At 41.6% G+C, this 26,931-nt stretch overlaps 2 protein-coding genes across 3 annotated transcripts in view; one reads left to right on the top strand and one right to left on the bottom strand.

Annotated features, from left to right (window-relative positions):
• Positions 1-1,016, bottom strand: part of kiaa0825 (KIAA0825 ortholog) — a 116,573-nt gene extending 115,557 nt beyond the window's left edge. For both annotated transcript variants that reach the window (XM_010782912.1, XM_010782914.1), the window contains exon 1: positions 989-1,016. The gene's annotated coding sequence lies outside the window, so the exon portion shown is untranslated. The remainder of the gene's footprint in view (positions 1-988) is intronic.
• Positions 1,017-6,046: 5,030 nt separating this feature from the next.
• Positions 6,047-26,931, top strand: part of slf1 (SMC5-SMC6 complex localization factor 1) — a 35,457-nt gene continuing 14,572 nt past the window's right edge. Inside the window, exons 1-17 of the mRNA XM_010782906.1 lie at positions 6,047-6,060; positions 6,904-7,015; positions 8,082-8,160; positions 8,266-8,491; positions 8,581-8,734; positions 8,843-8,974; positions 9,115-9,180; positions 9,685-9,831; positions 10,022-10,191; positions 10,339-10,473; positions 11,962-12,115; positions 12,248-12,416; positions 12,724-12,869; positions 13,492-13,601; positions 16,866-16,945; positions 21,036-21,128; positions 22,454-22,636. Of these exons, the coding sequence (XP_010781208.1) occupies positions 6,905-7,015; positions 8,082-8,160; positions 8,266-8,491; positions 8,581-8,734; positions 8,843-8,974; positions 9,115-9,180; positions 9,685-9,831; positions 10,022-10,191; positions 10,339-10,473; positions 11,962-12,115; positions 12,248-12,416; positions 12,724-12,869; positions 13,492-13,601; positions 16,866-16,945; positions 21,036-21,128; positions 22,454-22,636 (2,155 nt within the window). The 5' untranslated portion in view covers positions 6,047-6,060; position 6,904. The remainder of the gene's footprint in view (positions 6,061-6,903; positions 7,016-8,081; positions 8,161-8,265; positions 8,492-8,580; positions 8,735-8,842; positions 8,975-9,114; positions 9,181-9,684; positions 9,832-10,021; positions 10,192-10,338; positions 10,474-11,961; positions 12,116-12,247; positions 12,417-12,723; positions 12,870-13,491; positions 13,602-16,865; positions 16,946-21,035; positions 21,129-22,453; positions 22,637-26,931) is intronic.

Here is a 26,931-nt window from a genome sequence, read left to right as displayed (position 1 = left end):
GTGGGTGGGTGGGTGTGTGTGTGTGTGTGTGTGTGTCTACAGCCCACCCTGGTTGAGGCGAAAAAGAGGCCCTGCAAGACCTTGCCTGGATGACGGTAAAAGGGCTTTCCTGAAGTAGTCTGGGAGGGAGTTAGCTGAAGCCTGACAGACACTGACCAGTAGTCCCCCACAGCGAGAGGAGGATTGCCTTATTTTTAGCCCCATTCTCCATTATCCGGATGCTTTGTTCTCATAATGGTTATCCCACTCCCATCTGCAGGAACACAAAATAACCCTTTAATGCTTAGAAAGCAGAAAAATGGCCTGGCCTTCTGTAATAAGCCTTGAATTACCTACCCAAGGGTTTTCATTTCAAGATGTGGAATCTTCAATTATTATGTTCCCATTTAGAAGGAGGAAGGAAAGAAAGAGAGAGACGGGGAGGGTGACAGAGAGAGACGAGAGAAAGAGAGAGCGTGAGGAACCGATGAGTCCCAGCCACTAATGGTACCAGAGTGAGGCTTTGTTCACTTGCTACATTTAGCCTGTCCTTCATCATCTGCCCTCAGCCTCACAACGCCACAAACGATAAAAGAGCTGAAATATAGATTTCTCTTTTTCTCCCACCCCCATGTCTCTCTCTTTAGCAGTCTATTTGGGCTCTCCAACTTTTCCCGTCCGGGTCATAGACAGTCATCTATATTTCAGTCCTCAGTAACAGTGCACAAAAGGAAACAAATCTAATTTGAGTAAACTGTATCGTATTCCATTGCATATCATTTAATTGAACCACTAAGAACAATTCTTCTTTTTCTTTATGTTATTAAAGTGTATACCACACATTTTAGGAACACTGGAATACCATTGTAAAGTGTGATTATGGACTCTTAATGACTTTCAATTAAAAAAAAATACATCTCAACTAGAGGAACAGAAACATTTACGAGCACAGATGAAACCAGAACAAATTAGATGAAGGCTTTACTGCTATTGAATGGTTAGCGCACACCTACAGTTACCTGTAACTGGCCAGATTTATCTTGATGTGCTGCTGTATGTACTGTATGAACCAATGCAGGCTCTTCAGCTGTGGAGTGTGATTTATTTATTTTAGAGTCAGTTGTATTCCGATTTTTGTTTGATTTCTATATTTCACATACAAAAACATACAGCTTTATCGAAGATGTTGTTCTGTTATGCCTTCACATTGCCTACACTTTGTGGTCTTTGTGATTAATATCATGTAAATGGCCTGTTAGCCATCTGTATAGGGTCAGGAAATCAGTGTTTTTATTCTCCAGCAGAATTCTGATAGTTGTGTTAGATGGTTTGTAAAAATCCTTTAATCCCAACTAAGGAAACCAGACAATAAAATGAGGGGGTTTCTTTAAGAACAAATCCTATTTTAAAAGTTTTAATATTTTTGATAGCGGGCATTCAAATTTTTTGTCCCACGTGGTTTACTTGTTAAATTAGACCTCTTCATTCAGGAGCTCAGCATGATTTAACTTTTATGGATTTGCAGAGAGCGAAAGAGAAATTAAAACAGTCCAAAATATTCAGCTTTTGATTTAGATTTCATGTTACTACCTAGCGACGCAGCTCATATTGCTGGCACTATATTACCGGTCATGCAGGTTGCTCATCTCTTTAAATGGATTCTTGTTATTGTCAGCACAAAGTCAGCTTTTAAAAAATTAAAAGAATAAACAAACAGTTCCACAGACGTAAACATTTTGCTAAGGAATAAAATCATGAAGCTGGAACTATGTTTTGTCAAAGGTACATGTACTGTATATACGTTTTCATCGTGCAAGTGTATTTTCACATACTGAATTGCACATTATATTGCACTCCACTTTCTGTTGTTCTTTTGCCAGTACCTAATATCAATCTGGCTTTGACATTATAAAGAGTAAATTCCTAAAGTGATGTAAAAGTAATTAGGGGTCAAGTGTAGGTCAAAGAAAGTAGTAAAACTATACATTTAAAACACTTTAGTGTAATTGTAGCTCAAAATGATCAAGAGGGCATATTAAGTCAATGCTTTTGCTTCTCTTCTCTTAACTGACCTGCTCGCATTGAGATTGAGTTTCTCCTCTGTGTCTTTTAGGAGCTGCTCAAAGTCCAGCTCACTGGAAACCCCTGGAACCAGCAGATCAACAAAGGCATGGTCTTCAGGGAAATCCCCCGGCCACTCCATGCTGCTCTGCAGGGAAAAGGAACTAGAGAGAGAAAGAGAGACGGCCATACTGTATAACATTAGAAACATGCCACGCCACATGACATGTATCCGTTCATAAAGCAAAATAATGAGAAAGACAGCACTGGTGTCAGGATTAAATCAACAATTTAGGCTGACACCAAATAACAGAGATGTGGAGTATTGTATTATCACAGCTGTCTGTCAAGAAACTGAACACACACACATGATGTACACACACACACACATGATGTACACACACACAGGAGTATAATAATTTGAAATCTCCTCAACAGGAGTCTTATTAGGAGGCACAAATCAATTGCACCTGAAACAAAAGGAAGCTTATCATCAATGAAAATGGTTTCTTCCAGTTCCCCTCCTCTTTCCTCAGACAATCATTTGCAGTTGGAGGACCCCTGATCAAAATGCATTGCCTCAGCCTCTAACCATTTCCACCTACTGACACTACAGTGAGTTAACAAAGCAACACAAAAAATAGACCAAATAAATAAACAATGAGGTGAGGTGCTCTTCAGTCGAGGCTTTAAATAAACAACTCATCTTACGTCTCTGCCACAACTGTGGGCAACCCCCCCCATTCTGTGGTGCTTAACGCTCATGCTAACAGCCAATCCCACACCAGTGTTGCGTTGCCGGGTCTCATATCAACATTGTCATCAACGCGAGTCAAGTGGAAGGTAATGGAGAGTGTCTGTGTCAATTTGGCTTTCTCACACTCCGCCTCTCGCCCCTTCCTCGTCATCTGCTCTGATTTTAATAATCCCTGTCAAACTCCAAACAGCTCCCCACACTCCGCTCCGCTCCTACACTGCTGCATACAGTCTGTGCCACTCTCCCTGACAGGGCAGACAGGAAGCTCAACATTCATTTAGCCTGCACAAAGGGAGGCCTGTCCAGCTGGACAAATATTATTTTCCTCCGCTGACAGCCACACCAGTTAAGCTTGTCCTTTCTTATTTCTCCCTCTCTTCTTCTCTCTTACTGTTTCCCCTCATCAACACACTCCCTCTGTGCCACTGTCTGAGTAGGGGTCTTTATTCAGCCATTTCTGAAAATGAATACCATTTTAAATCCATGGATTAGATATTCAACATTGTAATTATTTGGGCTAAGCCATACAGTGTAAGTGGTTGAATGTTATTGTGAATACCCTTCATTTGTGTGTGTGTTGTCTACAACACTGCACACCTATCAGAGACAGACTCACAGATGGACAGGAGTTCTGAATGTATGTCTGCTGGGTGTCTACCTCCTGGTCCGCCAACATATCATCTGTTAACTTGAGCATAAGTGTGTACATGTACAGTAAGTGAGCGTGTTAGGATTCTCCAAGCAGCACACAGGGCCTCATTAGTAATATACTTTAAATCATCCGGTCTCCATCGTCTTGTCATTAGCTCTTTACAAAGCAGATGTTGGAAGAGCCCCTGTGTGTTTCACAGTCTTGCAACAGGGACAACTGGGCCAGGCACTGAGACGCTGCCTGCTTCAGACATCCACTCCACAGCTATTAGATCAGGGGAAACACTTACACACACACATCACTGTCCTATCTCTCTTGCTGCTGCCTGTCTACCCCAGCTAGGCTAACAAACAGGCCCATTTACAGTAATGAGTTTGTCCTGAAATATTTAGCAGCATGTCCCCCAGGCCGTCGCTTTAAAGCTACTTAGAGCATGTCAAGTCAACACTATTTTAAAGAGCGTACCTTTTACCTAACAGTCTGCAGTAAAGGAAACATGATAAATTAAATAGGTGCATATTCTAAGATCACAATACTGGGGAGAATTATCTAATGCACTCTCAGGGGGGAGCATGGCTTCACTGTTGCTGTGCAACCACATAGTCCCACTACAGCGCACTGCATTTGACTGATTTTCTGTTTAACAGTAACTCCTTATATGGGCTTTAGTTTCATCCCTCCTGATATAGTGATAGTTCTGGTCAATTTAATAGGCACTACTCATTTTCAGATATATTGATCACTTTTTTTCCTTTACTATAGGGAAATATGTCTACACCATATCTTCGTAAAATATGTTGTGTAAGACTGTTTAGAAATTGCGGTGAAACAACTAGCAATATAATAACAAATGCCCATGTGATTAGCCTACACTGAGGGGGTGAATAATACATGACTTAATCCTGATATTACTTGTCATTGCTGTTTTCTCTGTAATAATCATCATCATTCAACAGTATTAAAGTACCCTGAGCAATGAGTCAATTACAAATATTGAAAAACCAGACAATATTGTTACACTGGAGCAGCTCATATTGTGTAGCTTAAATCATTTACTAAACATTCATTTACCGGAGGAGAACAGACATAAACATGAAAGTTTCAATGGTTGTATTTAATAACTGCAGTTAGGTACAAATTAACTATATCAATACATCCTAAGCTGGAAAGATGAATATGTCCAATATGGATGCACAGACAACTATTTATATTATCAATTAATTGTATAGCCTATAGTGTTCAATCATTTAGTTTGTACAATGCCAGATAATAGTTAAAATAGTGAATATAACAGACCCTAAGTTAAATTGCTTAAATTATTGTCTTTTTAACCAATGGTCTAAAACCCAAAGGTATTTAATGTGCATATATATAATATTTAAAATACCGTTTTCATCTTAATCCTTTTATCACCAGGGCTTAAAATGCATTATATTCTAATTTAATTCTCATTTGGTACACTTGAATATTATAACAGTATTTTGAGTATTTTTGGTGGTACAATCGCACATATTGTATATGTTGAGAGGTGTACAAAACAAGTGACTGAGAGAGTGGAGCTCTTGACTTTTACTTGCTTTTCATTTCATCCATAGTCAGAAAAAAGACCTCTGTGACCACACATTAAAATAATAAGTTTTCTTTTTTTTTAAAAACAGCTTAAAACCAAAATGTGATTCAGTTTTAAATAATACAATGGACCGAAAAGCTGAGAATCATCACACTTCATAGTTATCAAAATTAATGTTAACTATTTATCAAAACAAGTCATGGCTTGAAAATAAAGCTCATTTAATGATATTATATTATACTAGTTGTATCTTCTATAGCCTGGTGTTAAGAAATAGCATCTGTTTGTAGATGTAAGCAACACATCAATTAGAGAGATACCTCAGACTGTCACTTTAAATGCTGATCAGTGGATTTTAAACATTACCAACTTATAGTATTTGACCATGTGTCACAGATAAGGCAGTCGGTCTCAGCATAACAAAGAATTGCCACTGTACTTGCTAACTTTTAAATGTGCTCGATTCACATGGCACCCGTGTCACATAAACATAGTGGTTCAGTGTTACATCATGTAGCCTTTAATTTGGCTAACGGTTTCTTACCTTTCAAAAGCTCCTTTTATTTGTCTCTCGTTTAAATGCTAATCCATCACACACAGGAATATGGACAGCCTCATTTGCTGCCACATTTATGTTAAGACAGCCATATGTAGCTTTAAAAAAACAGTATACCAAAACACTTAAACAGCAAATATGCCACCACGTAACGTTAGGTTTATATGGTTACTGTGATGGTAGCTTATCTCGCTGTCACGGAACGTTAATTCAGCAGTTTTCGTAAACAGCTCTACGGTTTCATAAGCAGGCTCTCTGTCAGAATCACGTTGTTAATATTATCGATCAATCAACCATCACCAATAGTCAATAAGTGCTGTATGATATCCAGATATTGCCGTTATTTCCGGGGACAGAAAGCGTCCGTGACAACAACCCGGAAGTAGCTGCATGAAAACTTCCGCTTCACGGAAGAAGCCAACTAAATAGGGGGAGGGGGGATACTTGTTTAATGGCAGAAATATACGCGATTGTGCTAGCAGTAGGTAACATTTCTGTGAAATTAGCTAATCTCTATAGTGTTTTAAGTCTTTTAAATCCAATATATAGTCGTTTTAATGTTGCTTATGCCTGTAATATGTACTTCTATATGATTAGCCTCCCCTCCCATATGTATGCCGGTAAACTGTCGACAAATGCGTTTGGGCGGGTGAACTAGCTGAGGGATTTAACGATTTAACACATATGCAGAGCTGTTATTAATACTGATGAACAAAGTCGCCATATATGTTTGTTCGCGAAGTTATACATGTATTTGGCAGAAGCAGCCAAACGCTTGTACTAAACACTGCTCACGTTAGTGGATGTCGGTTTTGGCGCGCCTCTCCGTAACTTGGAGGACTCATGTTATGATCGGTGGTATGAGGAAAGGTAGACAAACAGTCAGATGTTTTGATGACGACAGAGAATAAAGTGCTAGTTAATGCACAAAGATTGTTCATGTATATATTTGATCATTTAGTCTCAGACTGCCATGTTAAAGCCAACATTACTAAGTGCATATCGCCTAAAGTTTGAGAAGACCCATATTGATTTGGTTGAATGCAAGGAACGTTAACCTGTTCTGGAACTATACATTAACTAGGTTAGTCAAATTCAATTTCTAAACAAATCAAGTGTCTTTTTTAAAGATTGGATTATACAATTGTTCCCCTTCGTGTTTATTCCAATGGTCTTTGAACTTGATGTGGAGCCAATCCAAGTCATCCAGTCAAACAAGAATGGCAGGATCATTTTCTAAAGCGAAAGGGATGAGTTTACTTGCAACCTGTCATTTTCGTGTTATGCACGTGGGCATCATGTTGTCTTGTATGTGTTTTTAATATCAGGATGGAAAGCTGCAAACACGTTTTCCAGATATCTGGGCTCAAGATCCGTGATAAGAAGAGAGTTTTGGTCCAGAGAATCCGGCAGCTGGGTGGAAAATACATAGGTGGCTCAGTGAGTAAAAATCTGTCAAAAAAGAAATACATATACATAGTGATCACAGAATTTCAACCAAGGCTTTACTATATTTTGTCAAATAGTCCTGCAACTTTTGATGGATTTCCATTTGTTTCCCTAATGTATAGATTGATGATGGTATCTGGTTGTGTTTGACTTTTGACAGTTTTTTTATCTTCATGTTACAGTACATTTTGTTTTGTAGGCAGCTGTGATTGACATATTATCTATTTTGGATAAAGGGCCATAAATAAGTCAAACGGATACAAATTCACACCCTTAAACTTCCAGTGTGGAACTTATCTTAATTGCATTTACATGGCAACCACTTCTTGTGAAATGCTTTTATTATATTACATTACTAACTGTAAATGAGTGAATATCAGACAGTAGTGCTAAACTCTATTCATGTACAGGGACTGGTGTCACTGTATGTTTCATCAGTTACTGCCATGTGTAACAAGAAGTAGGAAAATACTGTGGTTCCTGCTGGCCTTTGTGTTCTTTGTAAACATGCAAAACAAATGTGCCTCTGGCTGACAGCAGTTCCTCTTTTTGTTGATGTGCTCCTGTCAGGAAGGTGTGTTGAAACTTTACACTGGGAGAATAAACTTGCTACTGTAGTTTATTCAAATTATGTACTACTGTAGTTATTTTTACACATTTTAGGATTTAGTGAAATGAAAAATTGTCAGGATGCTCACAATATTATATTGTACAAACTTCTTTAACTCGAAAACTTCACCCCAAAACGAACCATTAGTAGATAAATCACTCGCACTGTGTTACCTTGAATCCTTCAAGATGTTTTTCTCGCGTGTCTCCTGGGTGAAAGAGGAATCAGAAAAGGTTGAAAAGACTTGATCAATTAAAGTGAATTGGGGCTGCATTTAACAAATCAAAGCTATGAAAATTTTTATTTACAAACTTTCACAACACTTGTGCAGTATAATGCAAGGTAACACAGGGTGAATGATTGATATGTAACGGCTCATTTTGTGGTTGAAGAATTATTTTAATGATTTTAAGTGAACTGTACACTGATGCTGGGATCATCTTCTAGGTCTATCAACAGGCCTGCACCCATCTCATTATCCCTCAAGTTTTGTCCAGTGAGAAGTTTTTGGCGGCCTGTGCTGCAGGTCAGTCATTATCATTTTAAATGAAGATTTTTTTTAAAAATCTGACTTAATTATATCCAAACTAATCATCTAACTGAACTTCTCTTAACACCCCACCCCCAAAAGGAAAGTGGGTGGTGACTCCAGAATATGTGCTGGACAGTTTTAAGAATGGCTCCTGGCTCGCAGAGGGACCCTATGAAGTGTCAATTTCCACAGATGCCACATCTTCCTTCTACCCTGTCAGGCAGTGGAGGGAGAAAGTGGCCAGTGGGCGGCTGGGGGGAGCCTTCCAGGGCTGGAGGGTCCTCCTCAAGGTCCAACAGCCTGCGCGCAGGGCCATGTTCAAACGGTAAGGTATCACCGAAATCGCAAATTTACAACACATTCTTATATGATCACAAGGTTGCAGGGTATTATACTAAATCTTTTTTTTCCTAGGCTCCTTAAAGCAGGCAAAGCCCAAGTATACAACTGCCCTCCTCCCTCTCCTGCCTCTGTCACTCATGTCATGGCTAAACCCATCACAGAGGCCTCAGAATACCACAATGCTCCTTGCTACCCTGTTAGCCACATAGTCCAGCACCTATTTGGGGTAAGCCAAACTCATTTCACTCACTCTCTGGGTTCACAACGTTATTCTCATTGTCAGAATATTTGCCCGAAAACGTTTTAAAAATCTGTAATTATTTTTCTTTGGCAGAGCAATTTAGTGGATATGAAATTTGATCTAACGGATGATCACCCAGCTAATAAGACGAAGACAGAGTGTGTGGTTGATGTTGACTTCTCAAAACTGGAGAGTGAGCTCAGGGATTATGTCATCAAACAGGAGGTGTGTATGTGTTTGTTTGTGTGAAAGCATATTGCAAAGAAGGACTGAAGCTGAGTTTCTTGTCATCATTTAATAAGCTTCTAAATGACCTTTGTTTTCCCTTTGTATTTGACATTGTTTATGGGGTGTTTTTGCTACAGGGCCGGCCGAGAATGTGCTTCCTCGAATTTCTGGGTTACCATGACCCACACAGTCTGCAGACCCAGGTAGACACACGTACATACCCACCTGCCTTCCCCTCCACGATTACTACCATACATCTCTAAAATAACTATTCGTTTCATCAAGGAGATCAGGTCATTCAATTTCCTTTACGTCATATGTTTCAATGGCAAGTGACATGTAGAGCAAGGGCGCATCATACTCAGGTCACCGATTTAACCACCACTGTCAGCTGATGTGAGAATTTTGATTGGCAGGCCTATTAACAATAATCTCCACTGTCCTGTCCACACCTTACCCAAGTGGATCTCCATCAGATTGCTATTATAAGTGCTCGTGTTTCCATTCTGTACTCTCTGAATGCTTATGCTATTTGCCAGTAACAGACAGTCAGAAATGACCTCAAGGAACTTTTGATGGCCATTCACTTCCGATTTCCATTACCCTTCTGCCCTCCTCTTTCTGCCGTCCATCTCTTTGAGTACAATGTTTTTCTCCTACTTTCCATATACCTTTTACGTTTCATCAAAGTTCTTTTATTCCTCCAGGCTACAGAAACAGACTCCAGCAATGTTGGTAGTATGATAGAGTGCGGCCTCTTCATTGAAGCCTTGGACTGGATCAAAAGTGCTGTGTTCCCTGGCCTAGTGCCACCAGCCCCATACCTGGTCTCCCTCTTAGGATATGCACAGCAGGTAGGACCAAAACATCCAGAATGCACAAATTCCCACCAGCTGCTGCAAGAGCCTCAGGGGCTGCACAAAAGCATCACCTGTTTACTTAATATCTTGACATTTGTAAGATGTTTTTTGTACATCTTTAACTGTGTATCCACATATACAAACCAGTCAAACTTTATTTGTTGTCTGTTTTATTATGTCAAAGGGTCACGCCACATCTTTCTACCTGAGGAATTTGAGGCGTGTCATGTACAAGCTGCTCATTACCAACCCTCCATGGATGGCTCACTGCAAAGTGAGAAAATATTTCTCCCAGGTGTTGCAGTGTCCTCGGTGTAAGACGGGCCTGTGGCCTTTTCTAGAGACTGCCATCAGGTACACTTCTTAAACAGGAGATTTAAAGATAATTGCCTTCTCTACATTATAAGATATATTATTTCCCAAGCATTTTTGACATTTATTTAAAATGTAATAATACAATAATCTTCTATTTACTGATTTTCTATATGTTTTTTGTTTCAGTTATTGCCTGTCCACTGGGGTTTCTTGTCACCCACTCCCTGGACCTGCCCTTCCAACACTGTTACAGTTCCACAGTGACCTTCTGGCCTTTGTCCTCAAGCTTTTCCAGGGAGAACTCCACTCTGTCAATGCCGGGTAACAACTTCTATATGAGCAGTTATGGTGATATGGTTGGTCTTTTCTGTTAACCAACCAAACTGTGGAGAAATGTCCCCAAAATCAGTAACCTACTTCAATAAAATCTGCAACCAAAAATATCATGGTATTTTAGCTGCCGTGGTTGGCAGCGAAGGGGTCCGCATTTTTAAGATTACGTTCAATGTTGTCAACCTGTTAAGCCCCAAAGACCCCTTCGGTGGGTCTTTTGGGGTTTTTTTCACGACACTGTGTCTCAGGGCTTCTTAATATTTAAAAAAAACTATGAATGTGTCATACCCTCCTAACGGGAAGAAACTCAGCTAACTGATGATACGAACCATTTTTACCGAAACAAAAGGGTCTAAATGAGCCCTGAGCGAGAACATGCTAATGCACTTAGCACAGAACTCTAGCTATACCGATCGATATACTTATTGGATCTGCACAAACAAGCTAACATGCTGAGATTCTACAGATTATAGAAATATAAGTATCATCACTGAGCGATTAGAACTCGCGACAGGGGAAGCAAATACAGATATCACACGACGTAGCTTTAGGTAGCAAAACACGGAGATATGCTCACCTTTAGCTGTTATTCTGATCAAAAGTTGTGTTCAATTGCATTACAACGATAAAAACGCAGCTGAAGTTTAATCCATAGGTTAATCCAATGTGTCTGTCAGTTTGAAAAAATTATTGATGATCCATTATTCAATTTTTGTGCAAAAATCGGAGAAGACATTTTAGCTGCTAATGGTAGCCACCAGAGCGTATCGCAGCTTCCAGTTTTGGCTACCGTCACTCTCGCTCCTTATTTGGTAACGTGTGTGTGTGCAACTTCCCCTCGATTCCATTGGCTCTAGCGGTTAAAAAGAGATGTCAATCATCAAAATTGACCAAGGGGGGCCAGAGATAGGTCAAGTCCACCCAAAATGACCCCAGAAGTGGTTTTCTTGTGCTAAATCTCTCTATAAAGGTCACATTCCACTTGTTTTGCATCAATCTAGATACAGGGTACTTATCATATGTTATAGTTTGGATTCCTAAAGCTTTTAGTCTACTATCCCATCATTCAATGGTGGTTTTCACTATAAGTAATGTGTTTTTTTTGGACGGACACAATAATTTACATTTTTTTGCTCTGTTCAATCTGAATTTACTTTAAAAATAAAAAACATCTATATTGATTCTGACTCTTCTACATCCAACTCACAGGTTTTTCATTGCTTTGAGAAAAAAGATTATTAATTTTCCCCTTTTAGAAGTGTAGTTATGGTCATTTGTTCTGGAAATGTCATTTCTGAAAAATAGGTTCGGGGCTTAACAGGTTAGCTCTTTTCACCTAGCTGAACATTCTCAAGTCAACAACAAATATTTACCAAGCTGCATGTAATATTGGCCACACAATTTAATGTATATGCAACTGTTTTTGTTACATTAGATGGTCTGTTCTTTATTTACCCCTGCCTTTCTCTGTCTCAGTGATTTTGTACTGCCTGAAAGAAGAGGAGTCTCTTTTGCTTCTGCATCAGGATCCTTGCTGTATGGAACCTTCTGGACTGTGTGGGAGCGCTCCACGCTGTTGTCCCGAGCTGTGAAACAACTCACCAGGCTTTTGTTACAGGCTTTCATTGAGGTAAATACTGGGGAACTTGTGCATTGTTATTCACATTGGATGGTGTATTACATCACCCAAGAAAATAGCCAGTTTGGTCGGGTCGGACCAGAATAACAAACTTCAAACTTTTTTTGTTTGTCATCACCAAAGGACTGTGTTCATAGGGACGAGAAGCAGAATCTGCGTTTGGCGGACAACCTTCTGGACCTGCTGTCCGTGTTGGTGGAGTTCTGGTGTCAGCAGCACTTCAAACTGAACCAGACCCTGGTGGAGAAGGGTCTCAAAGACCTCGCTGAGCATTTTGCTGTCATCAGCCAGGGTATAGATACATATTTGTGCATACATATGTGCCGTTTGTTAATATTGACTGATACTGTAGTTACTTCCAAGCTGTTACAATGCAATGAAATACATAATCTATAAGTCATTCACTTTTAACAGAATCGGTACCATACTTTTAATTTATTTTAAACATATTTCAGTAGTGCGACACCTGGATTATATAGAAAAAAAATTGTCTTCTGACCCAAATGCTTTTTACTTTATTTAATTCAATGCAATTAAAAATAATAATACATGATATAATACATGCATCACTGACAATTTTGTGTCCGTTTGTCCTGTAGATGTGTCTCCGGTAGTGCTGGCAGAGCTAGTTGTCAGGATTAAATCTACTCGACTTAAATTGGTGTTAGCAGACGGCATATTCAGGATTCTTTGCTGCAGAAATGGATTCACAGTTGGAGATGAACCCATCTCTTTTAAGAAAATGGTGTGTTTATCTTGTTCTTCACTGACTTCACATCTTCCCATTACTTACACTTTTCATCATTCCTGTATTTTGCAATTGACAGGCTTCGTCATAATTTGAGCCATGCACTTCTTAGTTTCAAATCACAACAGTCGTGTGCTGCTTAGTTCAGTAAGTCAGGATAAAATTGAGTGGCATTTTGTAAAAATTAAATGTTGGGGTATTCAGTTGGCCCAACATGTAATTAATATACTCTTTGAAAGTGATTTTGGCAGAATGAGTGTGCAAGGTTATTAACATTTATATAATACATACACACACTGATGTTTGCTATACACAGTAATTGAAGACAATACAACAAACTGATTAAAATATGTTCAGATAAATTCACAACTTTTAATGATTAAGTTTCCTTTTTCTATTGTGCTTTTTTGTTAAAATTCAAAGACATTTAGTTAAAATGGCATTGTGAAAATGAACATGGATTATATTGCATTTCTCTGCAAGAGGGACAAAGACAGCTTGAAGTAGAACATCTGGCCTGTCTATTTGCCTCCTCCGTCCCCTAAAGCCAAACACACATCTACACACAATGTAAAGGCCCTGTTTGACCTTGTGTGTGTCTCTGTGTGAATTCTGACAGGTGCTGTCCTACCTGCCTGCTCTGGGAAATTTAGCTCAGTGTCCCAGCGGTGCTTGCCTCAGGACCGGACCCACCCCCCACAGCGGCGCCAGCCAGGGGGCCGGCTACAGGTCAGTTTCGCACATCTGTCTGTCAAAGTCTCACAGGTACATTTTCATAAAGCCACAGGCTGACCATGTTGGAGCACACATACAGAGGTGGTGGCTGCACATGTGCCAAAAGTGTAGTCTCTTGGTTGTTTGAAAGTTTCTTAAGTGAAAAGGGCACGTTTAAGAGTTTAGAAAATGATCAAAAATGGGTGTCTAACTGCACACGTGTTGCTGGTCTCATGCTCGATGACTCGGTAATAAACAACCCACTTTCTGGGAACCATTCAAATTAGCTGCATCTTGTCATTTATTATTATTTGTATCTTGTTTTTGTCTAAATTAAAATAACAGGTCTATTCAACCAGCAGTTATCTGCCTCCCTTATCAGATTTCCACCTATAGATTTAAGTGCAAAATCGGGTGAAAATGCAAGGACCCGATGAGAAATGTGAGCGAAAAGGAACAAAGGAACACCTGGAGAGTGTGTGTGTGTGTGTGTGTGTGTGTGTGTGTGTGTGTGTGTGTGTGTGTGTGTGTGTGTGTGTGTGTGGGAGGCAGAGCAGCATGAATGGAGGGACTGAGGGAAAGCTGGGGAGAGGCAAATGGAGGTCAGACGGAGCATGAGGAGTTGGCATGTGATGGGTCATGCCCAGGTCTGATCCTATCAGTGTGAGCTGGCTGACAGGAGGGGTGCAAAGGGAGGTTAGACCCCTGCATCACACGCACACACACACACACACACACACACACACACACACACACACACTCACTCACAGTGCTGAGTCTGATTTGGACAGGAAGCCGACAGATAGAAAGACTAGGATATCCCATCAGGCCTTTGTGTCTTCCCTTACGACCACCAGCTCTCTGCCTTAACCGTCCGTCTTCACCTCTCTTGATCTGCCCTCGCATACTAAATCTCTCTCTGAAAACACACACACACACACACACACACACACACACATACACACACTCTACATACTTGGTATCAGACATCTGCTGCTCCACCAGCAGGTAGTTGGCCTGGAGAAGGGCAGGAGCCACCAGGGAGCAGGTTCATGTAAAGGCTACTGGTGCATGTGCCGCCTGATCCCCCCCCCCGTCCCTCCATCACTGCTTTCTACTCTGCTCTCCCCACAGTTTCCACTTTTTAGTTTGTTTTGACACAGACGTGAGAGGAACTGTATGAAACAAGGAATGCAATCTGTGCGGATGAGATAAAGAAATGCCAAAGGGCATGTAAAATCATCTGACCCTGCAAAGAAAGAATGAAATCAAAATGACACAGTCTGTGATGAATTGAGAACAGGAACCAAAAGGGAAATCTTGTTTCCTCATTTTTCATGCATGAGTTTATGATACTCTGTGTTCAGCAATGTTGACACTCTTAATCAATTACCACACCTTCTGTTGAAGCATTTATGATCCTGACACACTCCTCTATATCCTAACATTTGTAAAACAATTATCTGTGTTGTTGCTGCTGCTATGACTCAGTATAATTATTTAAAAAATGCATTTAAGAAACCCACTTTACTTATTGTTAGAGCACAATACTCAGACTTTCAGAAGATGTGAAAACAGCATTTTAAGAAATGTGTTTAAATGGCACACACGTGATTGTGGTGTCACTGGAGAAGTAAAACTGTTTAGATGGTTTCAGTTTAGTTTTATCTGCCTTTTCAAAGGGTCCGTAGAGCACAAGACGAAACCCTGCAAGATGTTTGGTATTGGATTCATGAAAACAGCAGGAGTAGGTCATAAAGGTGGAGAGGAGCCACATGACCCCTTTATCTTTCATTTCTGGCTGTTAGAACGCATTAGGTTGTTTTACTGTGACTCGCGGCTGCTGTAGTGTGTGAGATTGCGAGTGTGCTGCTTCTGCACCGACAGACAGGATGGCATCAGGGCACTCGTCCAAGCCATACCAAGCTGACAGGCCGGCTGATTGACCGACTGTTTAGATGGCCGTTTGACTTGCCGGCTGGCTGCGTGGCAGTGAGTGTTGTTAGCAGAAGGGAAGCTGTAATTAAACTACATTTTTCTCCCGCTGGCTTAATCAAGCTCTGTGTATTGCTGTTATCTTTTCAAGCCATTTAACTTTGCATTACTTTGGCTCAATTTCCTCTGACCAGACCTGCATGTAGACAATATCAGATGGATTCAAGAAAAGGATATACAACAACAATTAAAGCAATTTGAAAGTTACAATGCAAACATTGATCTTCCCCATTGCCTCTATTACTGCTCATACGTTTCTCGAAGGGCAGGCGCTGCCCCGGGCCCTTAATTGATATCTGTGCCACTGACAGCATGCTGGCCCGCTGAAGTAAACCATGAGGGACGGAGAGACTGGGGCGTATACAAGCCAAGTACTGTCAACCTCCACTGCTGCCAGGCTATATGGACAGGGGACACTTGGGTGAAGTGTACCGAGATGAGAAGCGGTACACCCTTATACCAAACACTCTTATGGACTCTCTCTCACACACACACACACACACACACACACACACACACACACACACACACACACACACACACACACACACACACACACGGAGCTCGTCTCCTCTCTTCTCAGCCTTGTCCCTGCTAATAACAAGCAACGTGACAGGACGTGTGTTTCCTCCTCACTGCTGGGAGCTCCTTCCTGGCTTCTGAACAAGCCAATTACCAGGGAACAAGCCTCTTCCCTGTAATACGGATGGCACTCCGCTTCAATGCAGCGCACGCGCACGTGCACCGACATATACACTCCAGACACCTGTCAGGCTTCATGTAGGCAGATCTCCCATACCCACTCACAGGACTAGTGACAGCCCACAGCTATTAGCACGCCACTACTTTGAAGAGGCTTCACTTTCTTTTACTAGTTATTCCTCCTAATGTGCTTGCTCACATCGAATTCGCCGTCTCTGCGTTTGAGGCATTAAGTGGGAGGAAAAGTGTTTTGGAGATGGGAATGGAGGATTGGGAGTGTGAAGTGTGTGTGTGTGTGTGTGTGGCCAACACAGTAGGGGTTTGACAGATATTGTCAGATTTCATATAAAATGATAAAACTTCATGAGGGATTCATTTGCTGATGGCACCTTTTCATAGTAAAGTCATTCCCATTCCACTCTGTACCATTAGGCCTCCTCGCTGTGGTACTGAAATGGTCAGTCATTGAAACTTAAAGAACTGTTCATGTACATTTAGTGTCATCTCTTATTGAATTAAGTTTAGCACATACATGTGGATTTTCTCATACCCCCTTTGACCATGTCCTTTGTCTCCACACAGTGCTGATTGCTCTCCGGTGAATGAAACAAGCCTGGAGAAAGAGAACGTCCCCAAAGGTTTAAACAGAGTCAACGCAGCAGGTAAGGCACATGCATACAAACGTACACACACGGCTGCTTGACAATATAGCTGCACATTTGCAAGTAGCGGACTTTTAATGGACTGATGCACTGCACTAGGTCATCAGTGAAGAGGGACATGATAGCTCTGTCATCACTTTCAGCTTAATGAAGAGCACATAATGTATGGAGAGAGTGATTGATTTGCATCGGACCACGCTTCCATCTAGTCAGCTGTAAAGTCAACTCGACTGCATAATTTGCCGGCGCGAGTGTTCAGGGCAGTGTTTGGGCCGCATTACGCCTCCTCATCATCTTGTTCTATGCGCATTGAAATTCAACACTGTGCTTTTTGTTTTGCTTTTTCCTCATGTCTTATTCACCTTTTATAAAAAAAAAAGTAATAGATAAATAAATAAATGGCATGGACAGAAATAATGGCTTCCTCACACAAAACAATAACACATATTAGTACGCACAATGCGCCTCAGATCTCCATTTTAGGGATATTAAATGCAGCAATTAGGGCGGGGCTGCGGATATACAGCGGCTGTACTGGTGGAACTTCCTGCAATTAGAGGCATGGCACTCTGTGTGAACTCCTGAAGGTGTCAGAGCTCATATCTCCCCCCTGCACCTGATCAGAAAGGCCCTGTGCCGGTGCAAAGGAGGGGTGGAGGGAGTGGGTGGGGGGTTGAGGTAGAAGTCTCAAGGCTGTTGGCATGTGTTGTTTTTCCACTACGTGATCTCTATACCGATGCGGTCGGCATTAATTTTTGATGAACCATCGGCACAGCATCCTCCCCTCTCGCCCTCTCATCCCTTCCCATTCTCTCTTTCTCCCTTACTCTCTTTCTCTCTCAGGCTTTTTTTCACCCACATATGTGAGTCTGCTTTCTTATATGCTGCACTTCTTTGCTTTGGAGCACATGCCTCGCCTCCTGGAACCTCAGTATCTTTGTCAAAGAAGCTGAGAAGGGTTGAGGGATTTGGAAGAACTTCTCTGTTTTTAAGATGAGTATTTGTTCCCGGAGACTCGGCAGAGATTTCAATCTAAATCAGCCTGAATACACTGTGTGGAGATTGTCAAACAAAAACTACTGTGTGTAACATCACTTAAAGTCTGTTTACTTTAAGCTTCATGTCATCCTGAAACTATTAAAGTCAACATTAGCACAGCAAAGTTCAAAAGCTAGGATTTGTTATTGGGAATTTAAAGGTATTCCAAGCAACTGTATCCAGAAATGAGAGAACTTTAATAGATGATCAGAGATTAATCCTTCTTCAAAATATATTTAGCATGCTCAAGGCTTATGGCATAGTCCTCATACACTGTTTGCAAACTGCAACCACACTACTTTGGCCGGCAGCACTATCTGTAGTGTGGTTGGATTAGGCTAAGGCCTAAACTGCCTCAGCAGTCTATGTGCTGCAGATTGGGCAGTTAAAACACTGTCTCACTGATGTTCATTTAATTACCCAATCTATTTTATGATCTATTTTTCTACCCAGTGATTTTGTAGTGAACATTGATTAGGATCTGTGCCTGTTCATTCCACCATTCCTACTGCACCTTTACGTGCCATCAGTAATAAATCTGCTCGTACCACGGTGTAACAAAAAGACGAGAGAGAAAAATAATTTTTGGAGCCAAGCTTGCATATTACATTTATATACTTTAGTTTGGCTTCACTTTCACTGTTTATTCCAAGCAACAGTGAATTTGCTTGCTATTATTTAACAGACACTCTGTGTCTTATTACTTCCTGTTGGCACAGAGGGGCTAGGCTGTTGCCCAACGTGGTTTATCACTGATTAAATGGAGGTATCCTACATTCAAATCTTCACCAGTGGAATGCTAAAATGATAGTCACTTGCGTTAATGCCAGTAAATTATTTTGAGGCACTGTAAAGGCTGCAGTAATCTTGATGCTGGGGAATTAACGTGGTGTTCTTCGAGCCCAGCGACGGCAGTAGTGTTCAAATAGTCTAAAATATATCCAATAACTGGCACTGAATACCTTTCCAACACATTCATCGCAAATAGCATTGTTACAGGCTTCCAGCAGCTTTTTGGTCCAGGGATCGGCGGGCCAAGCGACACTTTACAGGAGTGTAGCAAGCAGACTGAGGGATATAAAGAGCAACACATACATTTCACTTTTCTATTAAAGTGTGAAACGGGGGATTTATAGAAAAGGACAGGCGGATTTATCCTTTCCGTGCTTGTAAATGCTGAGCATGCAATTACCCCTATAATAGAGGCGTTGTGTCCAAATTGGAGCCATTAAAGTGATTTAACAGTGCGTGGATTGGCCCTGGCATTTGCGAGGATGTGTACACATGGGGTGTAGTGGAATGGGTGTTTAATCACAGCGTTTTAGAGCCCGGTAATAGCAGAGCAGCCCATGTAGAACACTGACGTGCCGCACAGTACAGCTTACTCATTAGTGACTGTAGTCCGGACCGGGCTTCACCCTCTGTTCGGGTGTTTCTGATTTTAAGATAACGAAATATCGGTTTGCTACATGGATTGACCTCATTATTGTTTTTTCGTCATGCTGTACAACCTCCAATGGCTGCTTTCTCATGTTAGGTTGGCAAACACATGTATTTTTTTAATGTGTAATTTAATATGATTTGTACACATACTTTTAGAATGACGAATGACTTGAAATCGGTTGCCATGTGCTTCATTGGACTGTTTGTTTCCCCAAACTGCTCCCAGGGGTTGTTTTTTACAATACAATTGCATTGCTTTTTATGCTTTTAAGTCTCTTTTGTCGACATTGGCACCCGAGCAGCATTATTCCATTTCACTTTTGTAACCTTTAACAGCCTGTTGCCACTAAGAGATTCTTTATTACTTAAAGCTGAAAGGTCAACTACATAAGGTTAAATACAATTAAGCATTATTTATAACTAAGATTAGAGGAGACACATTATAATACACAGTATGTCGTTTTTCTGACTTGCATCACATTTCCTTGGAGAATATAAACGATCCTCTTGTTAATAAACATTCCGACCCTTTCCCCGTCTTTTTTTCTACTATTCAACCTCTATACTACCGGTGGATGACATTTAACACGTCCTCTGCATCATCAAAGACACCTCGTGAAAGAAAAGAATTCTTCAGGATGAATAGTATCCAGGATTTCCAATATTTCCCCTATATGCTAGCAGGAAAGCCTTTTCATTCTCTCCTCCACTGCTTCTTCTTCCCCCCCCTCCCCCCCTCCTTTCTGCCCCAGTCTGTGCTCTCTGCACGCTGGAGTGGAGCCCCTGTACAGGCGTGGCATCCTGGGGAGAGCTAGTAAAGCATTTATTATGGGCTTTGCAGTGCTGTATTATACTGGCAAGCACAGAGCCACTCATGCTTGGCCTTTAACTTCCCTCTGAAGTTCAGCCATACATGAAAAGAGGGGGCTCTGGCCCGCTAATATATTCCTGGTTTAATATTGTATCAGGAAAAAGTGAGGGACGGGGTAAAGATGAGAAAAAAGGGAAGAGGGGGGAATAAATGTGTGTTTTTAATAATGTAAACGGACTTCCTCGAGAGCGTTTTGCCACGCTTGTTCACTGGTAGTTTAGATTAAATATCACGTGGTGACACTGGCAATGCCCAGCGGAGCTTTTGAACACTGGGATCTGTGAAGAATCCTTTTTCGAGGCTTTGTGCGTGGGCTGTCTACCATAACTTCCTCTCAAGTAACAATATAGGGACGGGCGGACAGGAAGCAAGACTACATTCTCTCCCTTACATTCATTCATTCGCCGACTGCCCCGATCTTAACTTTGTTCGGCTCAGGGTGTAAGTGTCTGTGCCTATAAAAGAGCGAGGCAAATTAGTCTCATCTCATTTGATTCATTTGATAGATCTCCCCCCTTTTCTCATCACTCTACTTAAATCGCATCCTCATTGGCGGTTCGTACTTTTTTAGGTCAGGTTTTTTTTTTTTGGTGTTTGGGGACATTTCTGTGGTATTTTATTGGTTTGCTCACCATATGGAGGGGGACAATGGGCAGGACATCGGGGCACACCCTAATTTTGGATTTCTCTCTTCTCTCTTTTGGGTGTGTTTGTCCGTTGTGTGTGTCCTGGTCGAAGGAGAGACCCTCCTCCACAGAGCTTGCAAGAGGAACCAAGTGGAAACAGTGCTTCAGATCCTGGCGCTTCCTGGCACAGACATCAACGTTAAAGGTAAGACTTTCTCGCTTTTATCTGTAGCCTCCGTCTCACCGTCATCTGACTGCACTCCCACTGTTTGCTCTTGGGTTTCGAAAAAGCGATTAACATCGGGGGGGGAAAAAAATTGGTGAGAAGAAATAGGAGTGCGTGTGCGTCATCATTGAGGTTAACCTTTACCTAAAATCTAAAGGGTGTGTCTAGAAAAAGCTGGATGCGTTTAGAGGCTCAGATTTATAGCTTTACGGTGACTTTGCTAAGTGAATTGAATGCCTTGTGATATTTCAGAGTGACTTTCTTTTGTCCCTTTAGGTCAAATATAATGACTTTCCCTCCTTTTATGGAAATGTTGAGCTGTTTTAAAGGTTTCTCCAATTTTGTAATAGCCCTGTAATAGCAGCATAAATTGACTAGCGTCTCTGTTGGGGGCTAATGCAGGAGTTGATGTCCAAAATGTGATTAGGCAGAACTATGTATATGCTAAATGGTCAAATTACAGCCACTACCTTGCAGCTATCTTTCTTAACCAGGCCCGAGTTTACTCACGCAAACATTTAAGGTTGGAGTCGTTCAACCGGTTAAAACCGATCTCCGTAGTGTCGTTCTCCAAATGGTATATTTTGTATTCTTTAGAACTTGTCTATTCATTAGCATTGTTTATAAACAGTGTCAAATATGGACTCAATTATCTTTATATTTCTTGGAAAAGCTGATTTTTGTATGATTATGTTATGTAAGACGCACATTGGTAGAGGTTAGCAAATTGTTTGTAACGCCAAAAACAAGTGTCCGAAGTACAGGTAATTCATAATAGCATTATCAGTCTTACGCGCCTTTGTTTAGTCGTCTTATTTCTTCAGGCAAAACAATAATAATAATAATAATAATAATAATAAATAATACAAATAAATAATTCTTTGATATAAAGAATCACATCAAATCTTGAAATGCTCTCATTATTAGCCACAATTACTTTGCAAGGTGCCTTTCATTTTTACCTAATTCAGCACAGAGTTCTTTCAACTTACGTACGTACGCTATCTTATTTGCTAGCCGAGTTATTTGCGCCCTTAGCTAATCAATCGCTTTCCTCTTGCAACAGAGTGGGTTAGCCTGCTCATGCCAAAATAAGTCATCTTCAATGTTTCATCCCTCCAGTCAAACCTTCAAATGGTCTAAAACTACTTTGGAAGTTTATCTATTTCACTGTTTGAAAGCAAAGGCTTCGATGTGATAGATATATGAAATGCCTATCTAAGTTTATTCCCTCAATAGATAAACAATACATAAAGTTTATGCGCTTGTTTTTTTTGTGTGTGCTTTTTATGTGCACCATGTAGACCATGCAGGCTGGACTCCTCTGCATGAAGCGTGCAACCATGGCAGCGCTGCGTGTGTGGCGATTTTGCTACAACACCGCCCTGCACCAATACTCGATAACCAGGTGGGCGGAATCAGTCCTCTGCATGACTCTGTTCTAAATGGACACATGGACATCGCACAAATGCTACTGGAGCATGCAGGTGAGTGAACTTTACTAATACACCCAGAAACTCAGTGCTTTAGAGTGTGAACTATCTTTAAAATACGCAAATAACAGTCAAATATTATTATATAACCGGGAAATATTGTAAGTGGTTGCTTAGTGGTTCATTAGTAAATGAACACCTTTGTTTATCTAAGTGAACATTTATCAGTTTAGGCTACTTAACGGTCATTAAATGTGGTTTGGTCAATCAGAAAATTACCATATATGTTATTAATTTCAGGTTAGTCTTTCATTTAAGTTGATACAGTAACACTGATTTGTATTAGTATCGGGGCTTTTTCGAATATCATTACTCGGCAAGGTTAAAGCTACTCCAACTGTATGCTACATGGGGGTACACTAACATGTTTTCATATGTCTTTAAGTAATCCATCTTCGTCAAAACGATTCATCAAACCAAATGGTCCCCGTCACATTGATGGAATCATATAATTCTAAAATAAAACACCTTTAACTTTTCTAGGCGGTGAGCTGCCAAGAAAGCTAATCTGTGGAATTAGCCATTTAGCTAATGATTTACTGCAACGGTGGTTAGGGTTACTTATGACTGCTGCAGCTAAGACAGGCTTTCAATTTAATGGAGCCAACAAATGCCGTATAGCTTACTGACTGATTGAATACTGCTTTTGACCTCTTTAGCAGGGCCACTTTTATCTTAACTAGCCTCCCGGTGGAGCGAGGCACCTGTTGATAGTGGGGCTTTTAAAGGGGCACCGATTTTACACATAAAGTTCAGTTCCTTCATCACACAGATGACTATTCAGCCTTTGAAAAACAGTTGTCTATCTCTTTTCTGGTTCAGGATGGAGCTTTCCAAAGTTTAAAAAAAACAACACTGATGATGTCATTAGGGTTCATTTGGCTTGGGCATGGAGACTGCAGTTTTTTGGCAGAAAGCCTGTGAGAGTTAGACTTTGGTTAAATTCTCCACACGGGTATTTCTTTTAAAGGCGATACTAATTTGCATTATGGTAAATTGTAGTATTCAGCTTTGTTTAAGTCTGAACCATACTTGAGACGAAAAGGATCTCTCACTGGAATACCCACTGAAAGTTTACACCAATTTTTGTTTGTTATTTGAGGGTATATTATTGCTACTTACAATACCAAAAGAGTTATGCACTTCACACATACAGTGCGCCCAATACAAACTGAATTGGTACTGGACCCCGGAGGCTGTCTTCTTCTTCACTTTATGAATTGTAGATCATCTATACCATCTCCCCCTCTGCCCCCACTGCTTGTCTTCATAATCCTCATGCATTCCTGCACTGCGAGTCTGTCCAAACAGATTACTGTATCACCTCATGAGATGTCTGTTAATGTCTTCTTGACGAGATTAGAGGAGTCAGGATCCGCCGCTTGCGAAATTCACACACAGGTTTTTTGTTGAAATGTGTCACAACACAACTAGTTTGTGTGTCGGCATGTTTGCGTGCCACATACAGTCTGAGCTCAGGAGGGTTGAAGCGAGCGTGACGGGTGTCTGCGCTCAGGAGAGGGTGGAGGAGAGGGTGGCGTCGCTGGGTGTGCGGCAGCAGGTGGCAGAGGAAATGTGTGTGCGTTTTTGAGGAGGGTAGGGGGAGGGGGGGTGCCAGTTTCCCAGCATTGAACAAGTCTCCCATGTTATATACCTCTGCCTCTGCTCACCTCTCAGTTTGACTAATTATAGTTAATTTGATTCGACTTTCCCATTAACACATGTACATATTCTGTCCTCAAAAAATAAATTAGACTGGGATTGTTTAGTCCCGGGGAGGAAACAAGAGAGAGCACTTTTTTTTTCCTCCTCAGTAACAGGAGGGAGAGCAAATTAAAAGAGGTCAGAGGAAGAAACAGCTATCTGTATCTGGAAATTAGAAGAAAAAGACTGAGTGTGTGTGTTTGTGTGCAGCAGACGTCTGGCCTGCTGTCTAGGCCAGGTCTCTTGGCTGGGACTGAGCAGAACAACAGGAATGAGAATACTCCCAATTTGAAACACCTACAGGCTGGTACATTATAGGCCTACTCCTTTTCTCGCTCTCTCCTGACTGTTTGCTATTTCCTCTCACCTTGATGGCGGGTTGTCTAAAGGCTACAGCAGGGATCTGGTGAGGAGGTGGTCCTCCGGACTCCAGGCTACTCTGTCTCTCTCGGTCTCTTTTCAGTGATCTCCATCCGGTTGCCATGGACACCATCAATAGGTCTAGCATTTTTCTCTCTTTTTTTATCTTTAAGTCCTGGTTGTTAAATGTGGAAAGACTTGGCTTTGGGGCTACATCCTTCTTAGTTTCCGTTAGCATCTTTATGTTGTTGTTCATTCCAGCAGGAGGACTTTAGTTCAGACTTTTATGCTTATGGCAGCGTTTCCTACAAACATACATCAGACTACTTTTTACATTTTGGCCAGGGAGACTAGCTGCGAGGTCCCATGATAGAAGAATAGAAATACATCTGGCCCACTAGCCTGGTTTTCCTCTTTATTTATTATATCCCTGTGTTTTGTTCTTCTGAATGCCTGCTACATCTCCTGAAACTATATTTTCCATTGAGGCATTCACCCTGCTGTTTCCAACAGAAAGGCTGAACCTAGCTGCCAAGGTTCTGGTAGGCCAGAGAGGGCAACACTGGCACTGGCACACCAACAAAGCTTTTATTTAGGAGTGATCTCACCCTTTTGTAAGCCTGTCTGCTTGGAGGCCTGGGCTCTCTCTATGTGTGTATGTGTGAGTGCATTTTAAGGGGTGAATTGTAGGGGGGGAGAAATGGAAGGATCCCACCCCCTACCCCCTCTACCTCAGTCCCTCAGGGCTTAGGGAGCTGGCAAGGAAAGGATGCCATGGCTGAGGGCAAGGCTGACTCCGCTCTCCTCCCTTCCTCCTCCCATCGCCCAAGGCTGCCCCACATGACCCTATGTGTATAGGTGTGTGTGTGGCTTGTTTTTACACGGTATGGAAGTGTCCTTGGCTATATATTTTTGGTGTATGTGTATACACGGCATGCACACATATTTCTGTGTATTAAAATGCTGCAATAATAGTAAGCTGGCTTGCAATGGTGTGTGTGTGTGTGTGTGTGTGTGTGTGTGTGTGTGTGTGTGTGTGTGTGTGTGTGTGTGTGTGTGTGTGTGTGTGTGTGTGTGTGTGTGTGTGTGTGTGTGGTGTGTGTGTGTGGTGGTTGTTGTGTGTGGTGTGTGTGTGAGTGTTGTTGTGTTGTGTGTTGTGTTGTGTGTGTTGTGTGCCTTCCTCAGCTGGGGTATGAGTGTTTCAAAAGTGTGCAGGTTGGCCTGGCGCAGCCGGTACCCCTGATTGGGAATGGGAAAATGACCCCGAGCTTTCGCTGTTAGATCAGACCTGACAACACACACACACACACACCACACACACACACAACACACACCACACACACACACACAACACACACACCAACAACACACACACACACACACACACACAGGCGTACGGCGTTCAAGTAGCGGAAGGGGTGGAGGGAAAATAAAGGAAAAAGAGCCTTTAAAGCTGTCACCAGCTCGGCCCCTGTGTTGACCGTAATTTGCTGATGGCGTCCTTCTCAATACAGCCCGCCGTGTTAAGTAAGCACAGCCAGTCCACCTCGACTTACAAACACACACTTAACACATGAGACCCATTTAGGTGCTTTTGGAGGGTGAGGAGTATAGGAGCAGAAAGAATTGTTCGGTATTGTGTTAAAAGTGTTTTTGTTATTTCTTTCTCTTTTGTCTAAGTTGTCTTGGGGCCTCCAAGTCAGGTTCCAGAAATGCAAACAAGAAGGTTGCTACAGTACGGACTGCATTTCTGAGGACATTTCTGTGGTACCACAGGACACACAAACGAGCAGTCCCATAAGTCCCTTGCAGCTGCTTAATTGTGAACAAGTGTTGTGTGGAAGCAAGAAAGATGTTCATTTGCTCTTCAGTGGCACAGGAAACGTAAGGTCTCCCTCGGAACCGACTGTAGTCACCTTCATGGTTGGTTTTCTGTTCTGTTTTGGTCTATTCTTTCTCATAGATCTCACCACACACCCCACACCACACACACCACACACACACACACACCACACACCCACACACACACACACACACACACACACACAGGTTATTGCTTTAAGAACACAATTTGGGCGCATCTTTCACTCGTCACCACGGTAAAGAAAGAGTTCCTTCTGCTCAGCCTTATTTCCCTGTTGGTCCTGAAACTGGCACCTGTGAGTAAAAGACTGAGGGCTTCGTCAGTACCATTATAGAGGCTGAGCTTGGGAGCCCTCCGCTTC

This window comes from Notothenia coriiceps, unplaced genomic scaffold (assembly GCF_000735185.1).
Source record: "Notothenia coriiceps isolate Sejong01 unplaced genomic scaffold, NC01 NC01_scaffold00024668, whole genome shotgun sequence".
Classification (NCBI taxonomy): Eukaryota; Metazoa; Chordata; class Actinopteri; order Perciformes; family Nototheniidae; genus Notothenia; species Notothenia coriiceps.
The sequence above is the reverse complement of the archived record's forward strand: the minus strand, read 5'-3'. Positions and strand labels throughout refer to the sequence as shown.